This window comes from Gallus gallus, chromosome 4, assembly GCF_016699485.2.
Source record: "Gallus gallus isolate bGalGal1 chromosome 4, bGalGal1.mat.broiler.GRCg7b, whole genome shotgun sequence".
Taxonomy (NCBI): domain Eukaryota; kingdom Metazoa; phylum Chordata; class Aves; order Galliformes; family Phasianidae; genus Gallus; species Gallus gallus.
In genome coordinates this window covers 65,279,303-65,304,394 of record NC_052535.1, presented here as the reverse complement: position 1 = coordinate 65,304,394, position 25,092 = coordinate 65,279,303, and the positions used below count along the sequence as shown (strand labels likewise).

Here is a 25,092-nt window from a genome sequence, read left to right as displayed (position 1 = left end):
CAAACTCACATAGCAGATACAAATCTAAAAGCAAGGATGGAACACAGAGTACACTTAGGACCCTGGGGAGCCCCATGCACACCACAATTGTAAATTTGGCTGAAATGGTATTTTGCTTGCTTCACACCACTAGTACAGAAAGATATTTACTTTCTTACTGTTCCAGGTCTTGTATGCTATCAATAAGTTAATAAAACGTGGTCTTTTTAGTCACTAAAGCAAGAGCAGGTCAAGAAGCATTAAGACCATACAAGAAAATAGGCCCATTCATTAACAGAGCATTCTCCAGTTACAGTTTTGTTTTCAAATCTACCAATAGGACTGTCAGCATTTATAAAATTCTTTTTGTGACAAGTTTCTTCAATCAGCACGTATATTTAACCAAATGAAAAGAAGTCAAACATTCTTGTCCAACCAAATGTGGTTATTTCTGCACCTGGAGACAGGATTTCAAAGAGCAACTTGCTGATGCCAGTTTTGAGTATGTGACAAAAAATAACATTGAGTGGGCTTTAAAAATTAACCAGTAAGCATTTCAGCATAGCAAAGCAGTCATGTTTTCAATTTTATAGTTTTTAAAAATGTATAAATCCAGGATAATTGTGATAGTCTCACCAAGGGATAGATTCCGTGGTTACCATATCAGCAAAACTTTCACTCTATACCCACACAGCTTTACAACTCAGCTATCTTTGTGTATTTTCACAGGAAGAAAGGAGGGAAAAGGTCAGTAAAGATTAAATTAGAGCTTCATTAATACCACAGAGCTGCCCAAAACCCAACTGCTGCTAAAAGAAGTAAGTGCTCTGCCAACATATATCCCTTACAATAACTCACATTAGATTTAAGGAGACGTAATGCCTACACTCATTGTGCAGTGCATCAAAAGCCACCACCACAGTTGTATGGAAGGCTACCACGAAGAGCAACCCAGCTGTTGGCAATATATCCTTCAATTCTGATAAAGTGAAGAATGAGAGTATGATAAGACACAGTTTGGCCATGAGTCTGGAGCAAGGGACCATGCATCAGGAGACACCATCTCTCCTCCAATTCTTCTGCTGCTTCCAAGAGCCATGCCAAGACCCTGGTGAACGCTGCACATTCCTAAGTGTGCAAACCAGCGGGATGACACAAGGAGGCACAGCTGCATCAAGCCCTAGGCCCCACTCACAGCTCCAACCCTGAACAGTCCCTGTGCTATGGGTAGGTGCCATGGGACTGTGGGTGCTGATCTGACACAGGCATGTTAAGGGCAAGAAGGAGCTCTTCCTCTCTGTTTTGGAAGCGACCAACCAGATCTAATATAACTTACCTACAGTGTTCTATATAGAAACAGCTGTCGGTATTTTCAGGACTGAAGTCTGTAGCATTACTTTGTATTTATGCACATCCAGAGCAAATACACTTGATTTTCTAAAAAATACATGTTCAACAGAACATGCAGCAATGCCTTCTTCTAAGAAAAACATAAAAAACACAAGATGTTTTTTTCCAGATCAAGGTAAATTATACATGCTGGGTTTGTCACACCAGAATGGATCAATACTTCATATTTCTAAGAGTACTCTTATTTTAGTTTTTGATTAGTTTTCTTAGTTTTTGAAATTTCAAAATGGCTCTCAACATTCCATTGTAGTTCAGCTGCTGAACATTCATATATTTGGTAAAACTGCTCAGCATCTCACAGACAGTGCAAACTTGAGCTATTTCACAATGCACCAAAAAAATAAGATACAGGGAAAGATAATGTAATCTTGGCATTGTACTTGAAGAAAACTGCCGAAGGATCATTGGAAATTACCACCCTCACCACAGATGAGTGATTATATTGCTACATGGAAAAATACAGAAAACTGCTTTTAAAGTCAAGCTCTTCAGAGCCATTCAGCTTAAAATATTATGCTCAAATCTTCACTTATAGGTTCGTTAAAATACCTTCTGTACACTGATTTTTATGCTTAGAATTTGAAAATGATACTAAGAAAATGTCTGCTGGCCAACATTTAAAAGCATAAATGTGTACTTGAATAATTTAAAGATTATTTCCCAGCTTCGCTTTGAGCCCTCAAGCCACTTGGTGGGTGTAATCTGCTGTAGACTCAACTGTGGATGTGTACTTTGGCACCAACTCAAAACTAAGAAGTTATTGTTTGATTTATATGCCAAGAGCCTCTTAGATAAAGGGCTAATGGTAGGCCGATAACTTCAGCCTTTGCATGCGGTGTTTATACAGACCCTTCATTCCTCACTCTCTTTTCTGCATATACTCAAGGAAGGCTGTGTCACATCAAGATTAAGTTAATTAGTTAACTTATATGAGCATAATTTGATTGATAAAACAATTGATTCACTAAAGGCCAGGGGAGTGCTGCTAAAACACCAACTTTTCTGCCTTAAGAAGGAATAAGGTTTTATTTGAAGTTGGCATTTTTTTACATCGCAAACAACAATTTTAAAGTAATAATCACATGAGCAAAACAAACAACAACAACAACAACAAAGCAGACAAGAGTCTGTCAGAGAGGCACAGGAATAAAATTAATAAGCCCTGACTGATAAATATTTTAAAACAGAATATTTAAAACAGGTGTAAAAATGGAGACTTGAATAAACAAGCAAGTCAACGCAGCTCATTCCATCAGCATTTCCTTATGCCTCTTTTCTAGCATCAGTATCCACGAGACAGACAACCAAGGCCACCTGCATCAGCTCATTATTTGCTGACTGAACTGAAGGGGCTAGGCAGCATTTCAGTGTTGCCTAAAACAAACCAGTAAGTTGTTTGTCCAAACTAATTCTAGCCACAGATTTCAAATAATTAAAAGCAAATCTCAGATGTACTCAGTAGGCAAAACTACACTTTTGACTTTCATAAGAAGAGAAAAAATTTCTCTTTAATACTTTTAAAAGGCAGGATATCATGCAGGTAATGATAGATTTCGATTTTTGTGCTGCTAAGTCTATGCACTAGTATATTCCAATCTGTTGGAGACCAATCTATTTGAAGGCAATACCAATCACAAAAATTAGATCAAAACTATTATCTAAATTACATCACATGCTGATTACATACAGTGGGAATTAATAAACTAACAAACTAGAAGAGCTTGTTAAAGCAACTCATTAGGAAGATGCTAACAGGAAATGTGTTGAAAAATATATTTTACATATAAAAAAACTGTAGCTTTAATTAAAGTTCTACTCATCTGACCTACGATTTTTGTTTAATTAAATGTGCCTAGATTATTTATACTGTGCAAGAGAAATGCCATAGATTTCACTTGCAGGAGTAACTAAGAGTCAGGATAAACTGACTTGCTGCTGGATCAGGCAATCACAGGCAATGACACAGTGACTCATGCAGATTTTACCACTTCTTTCAGCTCTTCCACAGTACAGCAGTTGTGGCAAAGAGAATAAGGAATGGCCTCCATGTCTAAATATAAATATTTAGGATGTGAAGGGGATAACTGATACAGTTATAAAACAAACAAGCAAATGAACAAAAAACACAAGAAGGGGAGGGAGAGAATAAATTAATGATTACCACTGGACATCGTGAGAGCGTAACACTGATTCAACTCACAGCGAAGCTTATGAAGTAAGGGACAGGACTTTCTACAGATGCAGTAGCAAAAGTTAGTTTTGTTCTGTTTTTTTTTTTAAAAAAAGATTTTAAAAAGTCACAAGCTTGTCTGAGACAGACAAGGATTGTGAAAGAATCATCCCAAAACAGCTTTTAAAACAACACTGTAATTTAAGCTGCAAAACCGCTATGTTTCCTGTAAGCCATCGTGTTCCAATAAAACCTTGACAGCTACACCCCAAACCAGAGAGAAATATGCTCTCTGTTATCAGCAGAGCATGGGAGAACTTAAAAAACAAACAGTTCAGAAGGTTCTTAGAAACACAGTGAGCCCAGCAATCCCAAACTGCCCCAGGAGCTGCTCTGTTTACCTAGAGCTTTTGTTAAAGGCTGAATTCCTCCCCTCCTCGCTTAGATAACGGATTCTTAACATTTGACATGTTTTGGTCCCACAGGTGAGTTGCATTACAATAAAATTTGAGAATTAATTATTTAAAATGTTGGCAAGGATTCAGCTCACATAGGGAATTGCTGAAAGAGAGGAGGGAAATAATCCCCTCCAAGTGAATGGCAATGCAGTATTCTGTTTTGCCTTTTTGAAGACATAAAGTGGAGGGAAGAGAGACAGAAGCCTAATGTTGCTGGCTCGTTCACATATCTACTTTACAGATGGATATACTTACAAAATAGAATATACACAAGTCTGACGGCTGTGATCAGCCACTATCTGAAGCAAGTTCATAACGTGCCAAACCCAGCAATAAAGACAGTGTCTTAAGTTTTATCAAACATTTCCTCAACCCAAGCATCACGTAAACTTGTAGGGACAAGCATCTTAACCACAGTCCTGTTTCACGTTGATCTCAATACACACACAAGAAGGTTTTTTGCTTCAGAAAGCCAAAGAGTTCAACATATTTGAGCAGCCATGACACAGAACAAGTTTACTTGCTAATAACCACGTACATGAGACAATGCAGCTGCCCATGGAATTACGGTATAGAGAAGTAAAGCAATGCTGCTCTTTGCATCTTCCAGTTTCAAAGAGTAGCAGTATAAATCATAACAGATTCTTGAAAAATTTCCTAGAAAACATTTACAACTCCTTTTGCAATAGAATTTGCTGTACGTGTTTGGACTGACATGGTTGCATTTAATAAACTTTTGGACAGATGGCATTTCTACAATGTTTCACCTAATCAGAGACAGACAATATAGCACTTTCCTGCGTTAAAAATAAAATGACACAATCCAACAAATAGTTTGGGAAGCTACGGGTTCTCGTTACCTTTGTGTTCTGTTTATTTTAGCTATTCTCAAGATCATTAATATCCACTCGAACCTGTAAACTTCAAGGTCAACCAAAGGTGAAACATAAGGAAGCAATATAATACGGAGCATTCAACTGGACTATATGCTGTGAAACATCAAGGTTGTTTCCTTAAACTTCACTTTCTTTTCTTCGTTCTTAGCTCCATATAACTACTGAGCCAGAATTCTTAATTAGAGGATTTACAGAATGGGTAGTAATTCACTGTATAGAGTAATTTTAAAATTTACTAACTTTCTAGAAAATGCTATATATGATCAACAAAGTGAGTAGAAAAAACTAGTTATTATTCAAATATTCTATAGGTGGAATAAAAATATACCTCAAAATTGTAATGTTGTACTGCAAGCAACATAAAGCTAAGTCACATAAAACTAAGTCACAGCAGTGATGTGTTATACACATAAACTTCTGACAAGCAGAACTGAGAACAAAGGAAAGCCTTATAAACACAACAGGTCTTAGGATGATGGATGCTTATGGACCAAGCATCATTCAACAACTCTGCAACTCCTGGACTAACTTACCTCTCAGATAGTAATCCTTCTACAGTCCTCCCATGCCAATGTTATCAAAGCTACAAAAGCAAACCAGTTCTATAGGTGACATCAATGAAAAAAAGTCCCATACATACACTGTGCCATTCAAGTGTCGTACATCAAAATGTGCATAATAAACTCAGCAAACAGAGAGGCTGATATAGGGAGATGTTACTTATATACAGACCCTTTACCTTCTTCAAACCACATTCAAAAAATGAGAACTGATGTGTAATTCCATAATACTCCATTGTCAACATGTTACAGAATTAAGAGAAACCTGAATTAATAAACCCTGTACTGACCAGAACAACAAAGCTTCCTTTCCCTTTGGCAGTCTTTCATTTAAATATAACACTGTATTGCACACATACTAGGAGCCATGCAAACAAACAGACTTAGCTCTTAGCTTTGCTGTTTCAAATGGTTGCTGATACTGCTACAAGAACATTTCTTCCTCATCTCTTAAATGTTTTCTGGGGTACAGTTCCTCCAAACAAGTAAAGCTGCTCCTGCTGAGCTACTGGATGGAGCAGCACTGATGTGAAATGGCTGGAACAAAACCAGCCTCTCCTAAATCCATTTTGGAAGTCAACTCTATTCACACTCTACCAAATTGACTGCTAAAGATGCCTTGCACAAGGCTGGCTGTTTAACACCAGGATGTAACTACTGTGCAAACTGTAGCATGCTTTTGACACACTGCCATTGCTGAAAGACACTATGCTGAGGCAGGTTCCTATGAAACAAAGGCAGGTCCAAGAAGATAAGGGGTAAGCCCACACAGTTTTGCTGCTGCTCACCAGGCTGAAGCATGAGACAGAGGGAAGAATCAGTTGCATGTGCAGTCCTGAAGCAGGAGTTGTATCTCGCTATTGCACCAACGAGAAACAGAACACTACCTTTGCCTGAAGTCTTGTTATGATAGTTATTTATCTGCTTCAAAAACATCTGAAGTCACTAATTTTGCATAATTACTATCTTGAAACTAAATGCTTCAGGTTTTCTTAAAACATGAATTTAAATGGATGTTTCTCCAAACTTGGATTATCTCAAAAACTTTATTGAAAGTCAGGTGTGCCGATAAAACTGGGATTGTAATAACCTTTCTAAGGATTTTTCTTTTTTATCTACTCCAAGAGTACTTACCAAACATTACGTTTCATCATTTTAACTCTTTCTGCTGCCACTCTAAGCAAAGGAAGCTGGCAGATTTACTCAACAAGCATGATGCTTCTCCAGACAGTAAGACTGGTTTTGACAGAGGCTGACTGATGTTTAGGCCTTACTAATCCTAGTAGCATTAAACTCCACTAAGCTCCATCTTGCGCACAGACATGATTTTGAACATGCTCTGTGCAAAGACAAAAACTATCAACTAAGCTAAGAGTCCTAGCTCTAAGATGTGGTCAGTACAGTTCAAAACATTTTAACTCTATCCTTTCTCTAACCCCATCTGTTCTTTGTTTTAATTGTGTTATTTAGCAACACAAAACACACGCTGTTATTATTTTAATGCATTACCCAGCCAGTAGGTTTCTGTCCCTTCCAGGGCAGCTTCTGACCAGCCACTTTACAGAAGGGTGGTAATGACAGAACATAAAGCACTTTGCCATCATAAAGCTTTCCTGTTGTTCAAAGAGTAGTACTAAAAGAGCTCTTAAGCGATTACTGGGGCACTCAGTGGATAGTTGTGCATTCCACTTGGATTTGCAAAACAAGGTTTCCACTCCAGATAGTTGGCAGTATTCTCATTTCTTGCCAACTATTCTGGACTAAGCTCCTCTGCTTTGACTCAGCATGGGACTAGGTCTGGAAATGATCCTTCATTTTTCTTCCCCACTCAGTAACATATTCTTTGGAAGGCTTTGAAGATTTCTCAGAGAGTCTCATGCAGAAGGGTAAGTTGGACTGACTGTGATAGCTGGTGATATCATCATTAAGAAATGGGTTATTCCGCCTGTCCATCATCACCCATGAGCAGAAGCAGCAACTGACCTTTAGACCCCAGAGCAACAGCTACAGACAGGCTGATCCAAACAAACAAGCAAGCACACCAGAGCAACAGGAGCAGTGCCCAACACAAAGCAACTAAACACCAAGATGAACACTGAAGCCTGTTTGCTTCCTTCAAGATAAAAAGAAGAATAATCACTGACAATTACTGAAAAGTGAAATTCTTTCTGTTGGAAGGGGAATTGCTTATTGTGATCTAACCAACTCTGTTTTGCAGTTTGTCAGATAGAACACTGCACAAGGTAAAGCGAAACCAAGAGTTGCTCTCATGTATTTAGACCAAGAAGAAAGGAAGCTGCCATTTCACACAATGTGTTCAGAAACAGCCAAAGAATCAGTCACAGATACTGGAGAAGACACAGAGGATTGTGATATCATCTCACTGAGGCTTGAAATTTAAGCCATGAAGCTACCAAAGCAAAGCAGCAAGAACTGGCTTCCAGTCCCACCATGCAGAACCACAAGTAGCAGACCTTCTGCAGTGAAGAAAGAGCTACCAGGGTGTGACTGCTCATCTGCTGCAGCAACAGGGAAATCTGGAGTGGCCAATGAAAGAACAAGAGCTACAGAAAAAGCGACAGGAGCTAAAGGAATCATATAGTGATTTTTAAAGGCCAATAGCAATAGACAAAATAGTGTCACCACTGTCTACCTGGAGTTAAAATAACCCTAAAGAACCTTAAGGGGGAACAATACGCTACCTAATGAAGGATGGTTGTGGGTACACTTCAGCAACATCACTGTTGGAGAGCTGCTGGCACACCAAAATAAGTTTGACACTGAAAGGCTTCCCAGATATATTTTAGTCCTCTTGGTCACTGTAATAAAGCAGACTTTAATCATTCCAGTTTTACTCCAAAATTCATTCTTTTTCCTCTAACTTGCTCGCCAGTCCCTGCAGGGGCGAAGGAAAAACGTGCAGGCAATTTCTTAAAACTTCCTAATGTTCATAACCATCAGTCCTGTCTGAGCTTCAGCTGGCTGCCTTTTATTCCAGAGAACTGGTTCTGTAAAATGTTTCATTCCTACAAGCTGCAGGACAGCTTATGCAGAATGCCAAACTAGGTTAGTGCATGAATCAAGTTAATTGAAAGCTTCTGAGTAGGATTTTGTACAATACAAGGTATTTCAAAACTCTTGCCAAACAACTCTTTAAAATGTGTATATTAAAGAGTTACTTGTCATGGATTTTAATTTAGTTTTTGGACAAAGCAAGTGAACTATTCTAAAAATAAAGTCTGATCCTTACAACATATGTATTACTTGGGAATAAGTACATGTAACATAATAGGTTACTTTAGAGCATTCTGTTCCATGTTTTAAAGCTATTGCATAAGGTTATTTTAATAAAAAAATGATTCCAATGAAAGAACAGTTAGTAACGAGGTGCTGACAATTGAATCTACATCCAGGGATTGCATGAGAGTGCCAAGTCTACTTTTACAGATGCACTGGTTAGGTATTCAATGGATGTCCTCGAGGCATGTAAAGCCAATGTATTTTGGGTCACTTCTTGCAGCAGAGATGGATGATACGAGTGAAAACACTTACCAAGAACATATATGAAGTGTGTTTTTCTTATTAGGGTAATGTAAGAAAATAAACCCAGATACCATGGAATGCTAGGAATTCCTTCTCCTCAATGTTTTTAATTTACAAGGCCACTTTTTGGTAGTCTCCTTTGACCTCCCTCCCTCATTTGCTGGCCTAAAACCCACATTTATGCAAGCAATTTCTTGAATAGGAATTCACTGGGCTGTGAGCTTCAACACCATTTTGAAGGCTCATTGTATAGGAATATGTCTTCAGCAGAGAAGATAATCCTTTCTGAAGTGACTCGGTTACCACATAAACAATTTACTGTGAAATCACATGACAGAGTTGTTAAAACATTCAAAGATATGCTCTGTATGAGTTGAGAACAAGTATTCAAGCAGAGACTTTGAGACTCAAAATCAATAGCAAAAAAATAATCTGAAACAGACCTAAAATCTTAAATATGTGGTGTTTGAACATGTATGGTCTGATTCTCTCCTAGCTCTGTTGGTGAAGCAAATTTAAATCAACGGAGGGCCTGGCCTTCTGTATCTTCCTTACCCCCCTCTCTTTCTTAAAAGTAGCATATTTGTCATAGTTTCAATGAAAACCTACAGCCCTAGCTTCTTCAGATCTCATGCAAACCTAATATGGCCAATTCTAGTTCTCAAAAACCAAACTGACAGCTATTCGGAAAGAATAAAGCTCCAGACTTCGTCTTTCATTTTTATAACCATTTCCACACTCTGTCTGATCTGTCACAGAGAACGAGATAAGGGCTTCTGGCTACATTGCATACGTCCACCCAGTGTTCTGGATATCTTCTCACACCCCCTCCCTGACACACTTCTGCCTACCACAGAATGAGTAAGGAGAGTAGAATTTTGCCCTAATCCAAAATCTCTGGATTTTAAGTGGCTCTTTGTAGTTATTTATTATCCATGCTGCATCCTCCTCCTAGAAAGGGTATGTGTAAGTATGTTGGGTGCTGACTAATTCTCCTCCTCCCCCTGTGTTGCCCATCGCAATCAGACCCAACCGTATCATTCACAGTATTTCCCAACCCGTGCAAAGAATGTTTGAAGCCATGGCATACTGCCGTGCCATTAATAAAACCCTAAGCTTTTTCTGTCAGACTGTTTCCTTTTCCTAAGGGGTAACTGGAGCTCAAGCATCCACATAAAGCATACATATTCAGTGTGTGCTCCGTGGCTGTTTCCAGTTACTGAAAATGGCTCAAAATGGATTTCTTTTTCTGGTTACTTAATTAAGTAAGTATAGTCATGGAGAGATTTAGGTAAGATTGTAAAATTTTTGTCTCCCACAGTGAATAGAGGCCTTTCCTAGTTGAAGATCATTTTAGAAAATACATTCACAGTCAGTGGAAATTAGATGGTGTTCCATTTAGCAGCGGTCTTCCAGAGTCTGCAAAAGCTCACTTCTGGGCCACCGTTAATCAGGGCATTAAAACTGGCTAGGTTTGGTCAGTTGTCACTATTGCTTTTGAACCTACGAGCAGTTAAAGCTCAGCAAAACCCACATCAAGTGCTACACTTTTACAAGATGCATAGAGAAAAGTGTGGACAGGATCTTCAGGTTATGAATTGCAATCCAAAGATCTGAGATCAGCGGAAAACTAATTTACTCAAGCGCTAGCATCTGGGACACCTGTGGAACAGCAAATAGCTACAATCACTCCTTCTACTTCATAGTCGCCATAGGGACAAGTGAAATAGAAAATGACGAGTCAAAGATAGTGGTAAATCTTAAACAAAAAATCCTCTCCTTTGCAATGGGGTGAGAAGGCAGCTCGTTTCCAGAAGTTAGAAGGAGAGCACCGATTTGGCAAGCAGAAAAAGCAATTTCCCAAAGAGACGATTTCATACTTCTTCAGAGAACACCTGGAATAATGATTTTTTTTTTAAAGGTGGAATTAAGACAGGTATCCATCAAAACAAATGCAAAGGATAAAGGCTGGCTGGAAAACACAGACAGAAACTGATTTGACTGCATTACTGTTCTAAGTACTAAGCATTTCAGTTTGCATAAGCTCCTTATAAAGTGCATGTACCTTTGGGACTGAATGATCTCAGAGAAGAAACAAAGGAAGGGGAAAAGGGGTAAAGAGAATGGGGACAAAGAAATAAGCTAAAATGTTCTGCTAGAATTCAGGAACTGAGGAAGCTACAAAAGGGACGAATCTCAAAGAACTGCACTGTGCAACAGTACAGCAGACTGGATTTTTGAATCAATTATTAGGAAAAAAAAAAGCAATAGTTATATAAGTATTTGTTTGTATAAAAACAAATAATTGTTTTTCTGTGCTCAATTCTGTCTTCTTTCCAAAGTAAAAGCACCTCCAAGCTCTGCCAAGTAAACACTTCAAATGTATTTTAGGCTGCATAAGATTTGATTCCTGTTTCATGTTAAGTTTGGAATTCTGAAAGAATCTCATCTACATATTCAAAACTTGAAACCAAACCTGTTGCCAACAGAAAATACTGTTACCTACCCCAGCACTGGGTCCCCATCAGAATGAGCAGCTTTTATTTGTTCTTCTCATCAGTCTATTTTGTCACATTTTTCCCCTTTGAAAGATACAGCAAGTTTCCTTTATAGTATGACAATGATAAGCTAAAACACCCCTCCGGGTTACTCAGTTATTCTCTGTTCTGGTGCTATGATTTGACCAGCAATTCCACAGAACACAAAAAGGTCAATGCATATCACTGCACTTCGAAACCTCATTGTTGAGGTCATTTAAGAGGCAAAGGCAAGTGGCCAAGGCAAATGAGAGCTAGTCTTAGAAAAATCTCACAATGTCAGCCAAAGAAACAGTTGCCAGGAGGATCATACTATAAGACAAGAAAGATTGGAGCCCACTTTGGAGATTCATAAAGTCTACTTAAACAGACATGGTCTTCTTGCTGCTATTGAATTGTGAATACATCTGCAGGAATATGCATTGCAGCCACACCAAGAGAAAAGCAGTCTGCAGACTTACGCAGAGGAAGAAGAAACTAGCAAAATATATAAACAAAAATCATCACCATTAATGTAACAAGGAAGGAATGATGATTTTAAAAGCATTGTCGCAGACTGCCAAAAAAACACTACCCTATCCACTCCTGTTCTGACTGCGAATATCAGTGGTTACTCTTTACCTCATTACCCAGGAAGAGCTTTGTCCTCCTTTATGTCTTGCAAGGTAACTGCACAACAGAGAGCAATGCTAATGAGGAAAGAGCCAGAAAATAGCCTAGTTTAGTGGCTGTACTCACAGAATTTCCTTACTGACATTTATTATCTTGCTGTGCTAACCAGCCGAAGATATAAGTACTGAGACTAGTTGATGGTTGGACAACATCTGAGTAATTCAGATTTGTCGTACTTTCCCATGGACAAAGGAAAAATCAAAGTTAGGACTTAACGACAATACTAAATAAACAAGATTATATTGAGATGACTTATGGAGAATCCTTCTCCAGAAGAACTAAGAATATATCTTTGAAAAATTAGGCACAAAATTCTTTATTTTGCCATTTTCAAAGAGTGGATTGTACAGTAACCCACATCACAGAACACTGATCGTTGCCCTTTCTCTGAGTGTGGCTATGAGTGTTAGAGGGCCCAGGGGAAAAACAAAAACAAGAAGGAAAAAAAACAGCAAACTGAATTCTGGCTGAAAATTTACTAAGCCCAGACAGCTCAGACAAGCAATGAAGTTAAAGGTTCATAGAGCAAATGGAATGAAATCTTGAGCAGTCCAGCTTGCCAAACACCCCTGGAACTCCTTTTGGTGGGCTCAGAGGCACAGCTAAGGAAGAACTGCCTGGCTAATGCTGAGACTTTGTCAGCCCATATCATTCTCTATCTCAAGGAAAATAAGCTTCAAGCTTCCTCTTATCTATAAGATAACTTCTAAGGCTCCAGAGGCCTGTCATAGAAGACAATTAAAAAATGTGGCACCTATTAGGCAGGATCTTGCCCGGATCCAGAATACCCTCACGTCATTCTTCCGCTGACTACTTCAACCATCTAGCTACTGTAGCAACTGGGATTTTGCAGAATGGCAGTCTGGCCTTCAGGCAATGCTGCACGTTACACAGCACAGACAAAACAGAGATCTTGACCTCTTCTTAGAATTTTCCACCCTCCCCCCCAACCCTTATCCCTGCTTTTTTTTTTTTTTTTTCTTTTTTTCTTTTTTTTCTATTCCAAGGAGGTCCTGTGTTGAAAGGATCTGGGCAAATATACACATTTATTGTAAGATATAATAAATCTTATCAGCCGGTTCATCTTATCCTGTGGTAACAGTCAATTATGTTCATTTGACTCCAACTGGTTTGAAACTGAGCAGAAAGCACCTCATGGAATGCTTGTCTTGACTGACAAAGCCCAGAAGCTGATGCAGCAGGGCTTTTATTCCCAATGAGAAGATGCCTTGAGAAATTTCAAACAAAAGGGAAACTCCGAATAGTCTTTGTTTTATGTTGTGCTCTGAGTCTGTATGAGTAAAGTAAAACATTAGCAGGAAGGCTGCCAGTTCAGGAACACAGTCGTGGGGTGGGCTGTGGGGCATCCCCAATCCACCATTTAGAGAAGCAAATCACAGCTGGATTACTGAAAAGGCAAAAGGTATAACCAGAAAAACTCTGTAAAGCCAGTTTGTCTTCCTGGAAATGGGACTTGGTGGTGCAGCAGGAGTTCCAGAAGCACACGGCTGGGCTGCAATTTCTCTTGTCCTCTCCAAAAAGGAAAGTTTTAAAGTTTCTTATGCTTGAGGCAATTCTCTACTTTTCATAACTCCTGCAGTTAAGACCTCCTTTTCTCCATAACAGCTCTGCTCATCTTAGTCAGAAACACAGATGGGAAAAGTCTGTACATGCACGTATTGCTGTGGGGTTCTTTGGTTGGCTGGTTTGGGGCTTTATTTGGTAAGCTGGACTCCAAATCAAATCCATCCACCAAAGCCAAGCACAGCTCCACAGGAGCAGAGGCAGGCAGCCTCCCAGCAGGGAGAAACAGCCAGCAGCAGAGAAGCCAAAAGCCCCCCAGAGCGGGACTGGGCAGCATCCCACACCAGCCCTATGGGCACTGCGCCACACAGCCCCCTTGCAAGCCTGCCAGGCAGGGCAGGAGGCAGCTTACCAGAACTCTGCCATCCACTGTTTTGGTTTATTCTTCCTCATCTGCAAGCTTCTTAATGAATGCAAAGCAATACTCACATCATCTGGATCTTCTTATTGTAGAGTTAATTCTGCCTCTTTAATGTTAACATTCCAGAAAGGAAAGCTACTCTAATTTATGCCATAACCTCTAAGCTCATTTGAGAATAACACAGTCCTAAATTATCTTATTATAAGCTTTTTAAAACTTCTGCACGCAAAACATTTGTTTTTCCAGATTAGAATCTGCAGCTGCCATGAAAAAAAGACTTAAAAAATAAAATCCCAAATACTACAAAGATCTAAGAACCATCTGCCCAGAAGCTTAGTGTATAATTAATTCAGTGTTAAGAAAAACTGCACTGTTAGATATCCTTTAGATGCTTGGCTGCAAGTAAAAACAACAAGAATAAGATAATAGAATCAATTATTAAAAAAAAAGAAAAGAAAACAAGCCCCATTTCCCTGCTTAAAAGGGGACTATCACTTTTTCAGTTCTAATTTTTACTGCTCATTTCATTCCTGTACCAGCACAGATAATCTTTCATGTCAAATTCACATCATATACAATTACTCAATGAATGCTGCATGTTTTACAGAGGACATCAGGACTGCTTTTCCACCTGCTCGGGGAAAAGGAGAGCAAAGGAACAGGGAGCTCAGAGCAGCCTACTTTCCCCAGTACAACTGTGCACTGCAGGAGAGAGTGGTACAGACAGAGAAAGGAGAAATGGGGATCTGCTTTGCTCTATCAGGCACAAGAGTAAAGACAAAGCTAGAGAGGGGCTTTCTTCTCTGCTGGCACTGTAACAGCTTTAATAGTTGTTAATCAAAGTACTGTTTGGTCCAAAGTACCTCAGAATACCTCAAAACTGAGGAGGATCACAAGTATGCTTTTTCACCTTCCATTCATGTGAGACGCTGAAGTTTCACCATGTTCTAATTTTCAACTAACTTCCTTCCCCACTCAGCACACCTCCACTTGCACCTCTCATTCCTAGAGAAAGGTTTTGCATGTGCCACGTTTCAAACATTTGGCCTGCATACCAGTGTGTCCTGAATCACACTCACCCGCAAGGATCACTTCATTCTGAACATGTTATTTTCCCCCAGTGCAAACTCTGATGATTTAGTGGCTTCTACTGCTTTGTAGGAAAACTGCTGCCTATGCACCTTAACTATACTGCCCATTGAATTGCTTCAGGTGCAGTAGCCCCAGTGGAAATGCATTGTGCTATAGCCTTACATTTCTACAGAAAAACGCTTGCTCTAAGAGCCCGATGGTATTTTGGATATTGCATTACATGTGAATTTTAAATGAGAAAAAAAAAAAGGTATTTTTCTGAGATTTTAATACCACACTGAATTCTGAGAAGATTACGAGCTACAAAGAGTTGAGAAAAAGAAACAAAAGTAGAAAAACAAACAAGAAATCTCTGCTTAGTAAGTCCTCGTAATGTGTATAATCAAATTCAGTACTCAGTTTATTCAGCAGAATATGAGAGCACATCAGAAGTGTTCCTGCGTAACAAAAGAGCCGATTAAAAAAACAGCATGCATACTTATTCCTTCAACTGTGCACACAACAGTACCATGCAGCTCCTCACTTCTTGTTCTCTCACGCCACAGACCTGTGGCCAGGATGCAGAGGTCTCAACCTTTGCTTGCTGCTTCAGGGAGCCACAGAGTCTCCAAGCACCTGGCTCCAGGCTTGGTGGAAAAGGGCACCATGCAGGCTTCCACCACAGTGCAGTACTAACTGACAGCAGGGTGCTTCCCCATGGAAAAATATAAACCTTAAAAATACAAGATAGCCGGAATGAGGAACAAGTGGCCAGGCCTGTTAGAAAATGGCAACACAGTGTGTAAACATGAAGAGTTTGACATGCAGCCAAGCAGACAGTTTCTAGAAGCTGCTGCATATATGCTGACATTGTTGGGGAAAAAAAAAATCCTCCAAACCCACAGTGGGTTCTCAAAATACAAAGACCAACAAACAGGCTGCACTCTCTCTCCTTTATTTATTTATTTTTTTAAAGCTACCTCTGCCATTAAGATTTCACTGTCATTCCTACTTCCATTGCATGTCATATGATTGAAAGGACAGGGGCAGCTAGCACTTTTTAATCAGAACCCAGCAGTCCTGATCCAGATTGAGTGTTTTTAGCCTACAAACCAATTCTTTACAGACATACATCTGCGTATAGAAATGAATAAAATATGTATTTTGAGAATTCCCAAACTGCGTAACTTTCAATGGACTTTCACAATGGAGCTGCAATGTATCAGCAATTACAGTAATTCAAACAATTGCTCCACAAGATTTTTGAGGTTACTCATAAGATTAAGAAATCTAGAATGGGTCTTTAAAAAAAGAAAAAGAAAGAAAAAGAAATTGCCTTTCTCACAAAGAGAACATCTCCAAAGTACAGTAACTTCAGCATTATATGGAATTTACATTTTCATCTAAAATCTTTAAAGAAGCCCATTATTTCCTTAGATTTGAGAAAAGAATCCTGCTTCATTTCATCACACCAGCCATAAATTATTCATTAATTCTGTTTGCTAACTTTGTAACTGAGCCCAGATTTTCCTGCTGGAGCAGCATTCCAATAGGAAAAGTTAAATATAGCAAGCTGTGGGGAGGGAGCAGACCTCTTTCTCTCTACTACAAAATGCTCAAATATTAACTCGAAAGAAAATAATGAAAACATTTGAAAAATATTCTGAATATGCAAGTCTGTGAAATGCCACAACATGAGGGCAGTCTGATCACAACAACTCACGTAAAAGAGCCTGGGTGTGTTCCACTTGGGTGCAGCTTACGTTATCATTTTCTTTTCTAGGAAAGGTGCCCTCACTTTCACTCACCTGAGTAAACAGAAAATTTACAACCAGAGTAATACTCCTTGCCGTGCGCCATCTACAGATATAAATCAAGATTGAGTTACAAGGAACACTTGCCAGCCTGCTACCAATGGCAATAACCACGCTGGTGAAGAACTGAGAACACCCTATGGAATTTCTTATAGAACTGATGGAGGAACTTATTGGTGGGAATTTTAAATCTCACGCTCCAGAAGAACTTCATCAGTTTGACACTAGCAAAGATGATTAATGCTGAAATTTAAAGCCCATCACTAGAGCACAGCCTTGTTAAACGGAATGGAAGGTACGTCCTTCAGCCATCCATTTAGACACTGTTTCTAGTTCTCTTCAGCAACCAACTTAAACTGACTTGGAAATGCCTGTTTTGAATTGGAAACTACTCCTAATCACTAAATAGTCTGAAAAACTGAAATATAGCATTGAAGAGTACAGAGCCATGTTCCGTTTTGGAGACTACTCTGAGGAAATCAACACTTCAGTTACAAACAATAATCACAGTAGAGATTTTGAGAGATCATCTACTCCTTTTACTCCGTTCCAAGGCAATATGAATGCTAGTTAAGTACCTGTTTGTACTTTACTTAAATGCTCTTAAGTATTTTAAATATTGCTTAAATGCTCTTAAATATTTTCAATGTACCAGATTGTGTATGACTGTGCAGAGAATGATACTGTTACAGACTAGTATAGCAAAGACACTACTGCTTTGGTACCAGGTATCAGTTGGTACCATTCAACTTCACTTCACTCCCAGAGTAGCAGCTGAGCAACTTCTATGCAAATTCTTTTATTCTTCAACCACCTGCAAAATAAGTCTAACCGTACTGTTAATAGAGGCATCATCCACTAGCTTGAAAATAGGCAAATAAATCTCAGCATGCAGACTATTAGCTAACTTAGAAGACAATAAAAATCTGCAGGCTGATCCAACAACTTGACTATCGAGAAGACTGAAGTCATAACTGCAGCAGGAGAAGGCATTCTAGCACTGGCTGAATGTAGGTAACGTTAGAAATAATGGAGTGATAGCACAGGTCAACAATCCTAAGGCAATAAACATCTGTTTGGTTTTTTTTTTACTTGTTGTTATTGCCAGAAATCATCTTTATTTCTGGTAGCTAATCAAAGTTAGCACAAATAACAGCTATCACAGCATGTCTGCCATGGACAATGACCTCTTTATTTTGCTGTGTAGACAGACCTTAAGGACATCTCACTTCTCCTTCAGAGATCAGCTGGAAAGCAGCCAATGAAAAGAAAACCAGAACAAATTTTATTGAAATTAATCACCCCAGCAGAAACTTACAGCTGAATCCACCTCTATGAGGAAATGATTCCTCTCCACCTCCTGGGGAAAAAGACAGTTATGCAATGTGAAACTTAGAAACTGGACCCAGTTACAACGTGTGTGGGGGACAGAAGATGACAAAGGATCCAAAGGCCATTAGAAAATAAATTCAAAATGTCAGAAAATGGAAAGTCCTCTCCAAAATCTTTTAGGGGCGAGGAGAGGAGGGAATACAGCACAGGTGTGAAGTACTGAAACTACATTTGATTGTCCATTTTGGAGGAAAAAAAAACCCATCACTGTTCTACCGTATGGTGGGAGTTTTAATCTCCTTTGCACTATGTGAATTTTCAGAGCACTGCTGAGCAATATTTTTCTTGTTCAATGAAACCAACACCTGCTGTATTTTCTGGTTTACACATAGTAACAATTTCCAAATTGAAAGTTTCAATTCGGACAAATAAAGTTAGAAAGTGAAACATCATACCCAATGTACTTTACAAAGTCTTAGCTACAAATGATATACAGTAAAGTCTCGTTGTTCAAAGCTACTACTTTTAGGTTGCCCTTGTGTAAGCAAAAAACCCTTATGAAACTGTCTGTATACCTAAATCTGTTTTTAATTACGTTTCTCCACAGGTGCTGTGTTTGAAAATGGGAATAAAACCTTAAGCTAAGATGTGCTCTAATAAGAGTTCAGCAGGCAGCTCACATACATATAATTATATGTATAATTTGTATATAAAGATGCTTATGGGAGAAGTCAGCCACACTTAAGACCTACCCATTTGTATGGCCTGTTACTTAAACAGAAAAATAAAAGTCGCAGGGAAGAATTTCTAATTTAATCTACTACAGCAATCATAGCAATTTAAACAATCAAAGTCTAAAGATGTCCAGAGTATCTCACATGTTTGAGAGTCTTATCTTGCCCACTCACTTAATGCACACATAGAAACAGGTTATATTCCTGCAGAATTAGAACCAGATGGGTTTCTGCTATAAAGTTGTTTTTCATTTGTTTAAAAAAGAAAAAAAAAACAAAAAACAAAAAGAATGTTTACTTTGGTTGTGCTAAGCAGCCAGGTGCTATAATACTGCAAGCTTCATCTGGAGTCTGCAGCGCAGTAAGTTCCACCATATTCACCATCACATCTGTCTTGTGGCCAGGAAGCTTGGGAAGCACAGAAAGTATCTTCTCTGCAAGACTGTCACCATGATGACCAACTGCTCCTGTGAGGAAAAAAAAGCCCCCAAAACTGACACAACTAGAAACAAACATAAAAAACCAAAATCAACAACACAAGGAATTGAGAGCAATATAATAACCACATGTTTTGGGGAGAAGGATGCTGCTTTGCATAATAAAGTTCTTAAACAAGATTTGTAAAGGTTATTAAAATAGCAAGCAATTTTAAAAAAAGCATTTAAATACACATGTATACATACAAACTATACTTTTCTACCCCAACTAAAATGACTGTGCTTAAAAGGGCTGTGTGCAAGCTGTATACATAACTATCCAGACAGGCTGACATAATATTAAAACAATTATCGACAACATGGTCCTCTCTCCTCTGCGGATTGAAGGCAGCACAGGTAAAGCCAATATGAAACAATTAAAACAGACCAAGTTACATAGTGTAAAATATCAATCTCACTATGTTACATACTGTCAGTTCCAGTTGTCACCTTTCCTTCAATTCTCCTGAATAGACATGTTCTTCCTTGTGTTCACTAACTCTAAACTCTGGCTAAGTCCAAGCAGAAAAGCATAATGCATACTGAAGATGAAGAAGCTGGAGAAGGGAACCAGGAACTTCACTGCCTTTAAGTCAGGAGCAAGTGCAAGAACTCGTACTCTGCAAGTTTATGTAGCCATGGCCCACTGACTTCCACCGGGCTGGACATCAGTATTGAGGGCAGTACTTTTCTTCTGGCTTTACCCAGAGAAGTGGGAAGAGGGACTTTCAAACTCACCCTTGAGAGGCAGTAAAAAAGATCATTTAGGCTATGGTCCCACTCCGTAAAAGTCTGTCAATGAGGTACCCTATCCATTCTCACTTTGTTATTCCCAGAGACAGAGTACATCTATTTCAACAGGTCAAGGCAGCTTCACGTGCTCTGTAAACCCAAACAAGGCACTTGCATGATGAACATTGCTGAGATCAGACTGCTACCTGCCCTGAAGAAGCAGAAGTTTGTCTTTAGCAAGCCCACAGGAGCCAGGTATCCATGCTGTAAAGCGTGCTCGTGGCAGCTGGCAGCTTGAATGCCATAAGCCCGCACATAGAGCAAGTGTTGGAGTAGCATGGAGAAGTTATCTGACCAGCGCAATGTGGGAATCTTCATGGCAGGCAAATATCCAAGCCTTATGGGTACGGGAGATCTGGCATATCAGGCTTTTCTAATTTCAATTCATCTTCTCAATAGAGTAATGAAATCAAACAAGTGATGCTTGAAGCTGGATGCAGTTAGCAGTATTGTCAAAGCTGACCAATGGTAACAGCAGCCAGAAACTCAGCAGCTAAGCCCCAAAGGCACAAATGACATGCACACAAGAAAATATTTTCCTAGGCGAATTATCATCCTCATAACACATTATTTGTACTCAGATTCTTCAGTTCTCCTGCTGGCTTTACTGCCTGGCACAAGAAGAGCAGATTCAAGGTGCAATTGCTGCTCCTTTACATCACAGGAGCAATTTGCGCCATGGGAAGACTGAAATCAGACACCAAATACAAGGAGTTCTCCTGCAAATGCATTGTTCTTTAAACTGCAACTCATGCAGCTAACTTCTACGGCTCATTAGAAGCCATGGGCTTTTCCTTCAATCAAAGTTTAAATATCCAGCAGTGTGAACCAGAACAGTAAGCAAGGCAGCTCTTGTGCCTATTACCAAGCCTTCTTAACACCTGCTGTTTTAACTGTTGCACAGAATAGTAGTTTAGGACTGGTGGTTTAGGAAAGACACAAGAACAGACCTATCTCAGTTTTCCTGCTGTTTCAGTGCTGCACACTCACACAGTGCTCTCTGAATAACATAACCCCTTAGGAAGAACTTACACTGAAGGACTTCCATGGGAAAACTCTGTGATGCAGCTTTCTAAGGCACTGCATCATCTCTGTGAGAACAAGGTTTAACACATCAGAAAGGAGAAACATTTACACCTATTTCTTTGAAAGAAGCAGGACATTCAAGGTCCCAGTTCCAAAGCATAGCACTGTTTTGCTACGTTCTTTTCTCTATCATTTGCTTAAGCTGACTTTGCACTTCAAAATCACCTGACTCCAAGCCTGACTCAACCAGAGTAGCCCAACACCTCCACCTAATGTACCTCCAGGATCTTGTGGAAGAGTTTCAAGTGTGAAAGCATGATCATAATTCATAGCTACATAACCATTTATCCTCTCTGCAGCCCACGTGTTGGATAAGATCCAGCTGTCAGTAAGAGGTTCACAAATCACATTCAGAATCTTCTGAGAGGCATTTTAAAAAGTCGTTTGGAATAAGCTGCAAATGAGAATGTATGCCTCAAAGACTTCCACCTACACCTGCTTGTTAATCAAACTAAATTTATTTGTTTTCGTGCTGTTCACCAATATGTATCACAGCTTTGGAAACTCAGTGGCCCAGCTGCCAATGCCAAGTGGGAAACTTGTAGATAGGAAGCTTTTGTTTTTACAATGTGTAAGGCTTAAATTCAACAAACTTATTCACCCAAGGGCCCAGCGGTGGAGTCGCAGACTGAGGGATATGTAAAAGGCTGAACACACTAAACACAATGACAACCTCGGATACTTCATTCTGCCATTTCACACTTCTTAACAACTGATTTCACAATTTTAATGGTGCCCTTTTTGTGTCTTTTTACCATCCTGCCTCTAACAAGCCAGTAAAACAAATCTCATCATGTGGTACTAAACCCATGTAGTAATTAGCTCTGAGGTTCACTACATGCTTATCCCTTGAGTTTGCACTGTGCTTGGATAGTAAAACTGTGGTGGCATGTCCGAGGCATATTAAGGCTTCAGTGAAACCATCAGTGAATTCTGAAGACTTCTGCTGGTAGCAGAAGAATGGCTACGTGAAAGGATCTTGGTTTCAGTTACAGACACTGGAAAGAATATATTCCTAAAACTTCCATTTTTCATCTCTGTTTTGAGAGGTGGATGCCTCCAAAGCTGCCCCACCACTGCCCTCATGGTTTCTCCCAGACACCTATTGACACCTATTCCTGTTGAAGTACAACATCCCAAACTTAACTTCCAAATTCAAGCCAGTACCAGTTATCTCTCCTCATCTCTCCTCAACGCTCTCCTTTGTCCGGCAATCCCCATAACCCACAATTTCCACTTCCTTCATTTTTTCCTGTTCCTACACCTGGGCACACAAATCCTCACCTTGTTCAGGTTTGAGGTGGGAAGCAGTGAAACAACAATTTCATTGCAATACCCTTTACATAGGTTTACTGCCTTGCAGTCTCCCCAGCCAACTTCCCAAACACTACAGAGCATCAACCATCCAGTGCCATAGCTGCTTTTCAGCACACAGCCAATAGCTGTGAACTCACCACAGCACAGGGTCACCTAGAAACAAAATGGGAGAAAAGACATCTCAAAAATAGGTGTGCTGCAAATGCAACATGCCACACACTTGCTAGAAGTCAGGCACTAATATCATGACCTGCATTACTGACTACAGATAATGCAAATGGGACAGGTCCCCACACACTGTAGCATCAGGAAGTCCGTCAGCAGTGTGATGCTGCAAGTGAATTCTGCTGCTTCTACATCAACTACTCTACAAGCTCGCTGTCTCCTCTGAAACATAACTATTTCACAAGTGAGAGCCTGATACAAGTTTCTCCCAAGTCACTGACCCTACGCCTTGCTGGAAGCCCATGCTTCCCCTTTCTGCCCTTTTGATATCACATCTCACCAGCGTGAAGGACTCATTCATTCACCAGGCTTAGTCTGGTTTCAGGACTAGGCAGACACACTCTTTCCAGCAGCTCCTCAGCAGCTTCTTATATCACTCCAAACTTCTGAACTTCTGTATTAGTTCTGCATTACATGGAAGTATTAAATTCACTGTATGTTGCATCCTTATGCTCATTTGCTCTTCAGAAAGTGTCGTACAAACAGTTCCATATTAACTGAAATATTTTCCCACTTAAACATGCCAGCCACGTGCCTTTATATTATACTTCCTTGTCGAGGGATACAAAGCATTTTTGTACCATTGCATCACTAACTGATGCAAAGCACTCTGTGTATATACAAATACATAAACACTTGGAGGCATATGAGGTATAGCTAAGTGTATGTACAGGTGTATATCTCGTTTGCAGCAAAGGGGAAGGGCCAGAAATAAAGCCACGTGTATGCCAGCAGTGCTTTCTGCTTCGCTCTTGTTTTCCACAACCTGCTGCAGCAGCCAAGGCCACGATGCCACAGGCACCACGACACCCGCTGCAACTCCTTAAAGCCTTTCCATGGGGTCAGCCGGGCCCGTGAGACGACAGCACTGCCTTCTTACCGGCGAGGTCCAGCGTCCTGTCCACGAAGACGACGGAGGCCCTGTTGGCGGCCGCCCTCCTCCTGTTCCTGGCCGGGGCGAAGCCGGCCAGCTCGGCGGCCAGCACCCTGCTGAGGGCCCCCACCGCGAAGCACTCCTCGCGCAGGCCCATAGCGCCGAACAGGGAGTCGAGATCGGCCACCAGGCCCCGCACGGCGTCCCGCAGCGCGACGGGCAGCGCGCCCAGCCCCGCCTCCGCGGGGCCGCCGGGCCGAGGGCAGGAGGGCGGCGGGACGAGGCCGGCCAGGGCGGGCAGGAGGCCGAGCTCGGCCGAGAGGGGGGCGAGGAGCGGCGGCCCCCGCGGCAGCACTTCGGCGCGGCCGTCCTCGCCCATCCAGCGCCGCAGCGTTTCCTCCAGCTCGCCGGGCGCGCCGCCCTCCGCCTCTCCGCACAGCAGCGCGCAGCGCCGCACTTCGCCCGCGCCCAGCACGGCGCGCACGGCGGCGGCCGCCCCGCCGCGCAGCGGCCCGCTCAGCACGAACACGGCGCGCTCGGCTCCCGCCGGCCCACCGTCAGCCTGCAGCGGCCTGACGGCCAGCGCCCCCGCCGCCAGCAGCTCGCCCGCGCCGCCGGCGGCCCAGTGCAGCGCCTCGGCGGCCGCCGCGTCCAGGAAGACGACGGCGCGGCGCGCCCGGGCGAGCACGGGCTCCCAGGCCTGGCGGCACACCCGCGGCAAAGCCGGCACCGCACCGGCAGCCGCCATGACAGCGGCGGCACTGACAGCCACAACACCGCCACGTGCCCCGCGCGCCGCCGGCGCCGTGAGGTGACGTCCCGGACGCCGATGGGCTGCCCGCCGGAGGGCGGAGCCGGGGCCCGGCCTGAGGCTGAGATGGGAAGAAGCGGGCCGGTTACATCTCTTAGCATCGCTGCTGCTGCTCTTTGCTTTTCTAAAGCGTTACCTTACGTGGGTACTTTGCTCGGGCTGGCTCCCAGCGGCACGGTGAGGCTGTGGTGGGTGACCGGGTGGGGGTTGTCTGTTTCTCACAGCACAAGATGTGGCATGATTGCTTTCTGGCGTCTGCAGTTTGTTGTGAACTACTCTGCAGTCTGCAGCCCAGCCAGAACCGGGAGGGACACCCCACGTTTTGCCTGACGCCTTTTCCTTCCAAGGCTGGAGCTGCCTCAGTCTAGCTGCTGGTAAGTATTAAAGCAA

General features: G+C 41.3%; 1 protein-coding gene across 2 annotated transcripts in view; it reads right to left on the bottom strand.

Annotated features, from left to right (window-relative positions):
- The window catches only part of SCFD2 (sec1 family domain containing 2), a 181,404-nt gene extending 156,750 nt beyond the window's left edge, over positions 1–24,654 (bottom strand). For both annotated transcript variants that reach the window (XM_001233405.7, XM_015285524.4), the window contains exons 1-2: positions 23,898–24,654; positions 19,420–19,588 (exon numbers count right to left, since the gene is read on the bottom strand). In XM_001233405.7, coding sequence (XP_001233406.4) covers positions 19,420–19,588; positions 23,898–24,639 — 911 coding nt within the window. In that variant the 5' untranslated portion in view covers positions 24,640–24,654. The remainder of the gene's footprint in view (positions 1–19,419; positions 19,589–23,897) is intronic.
- Positions 24,655–25,092: the final 438 nt, after the last annotated feature.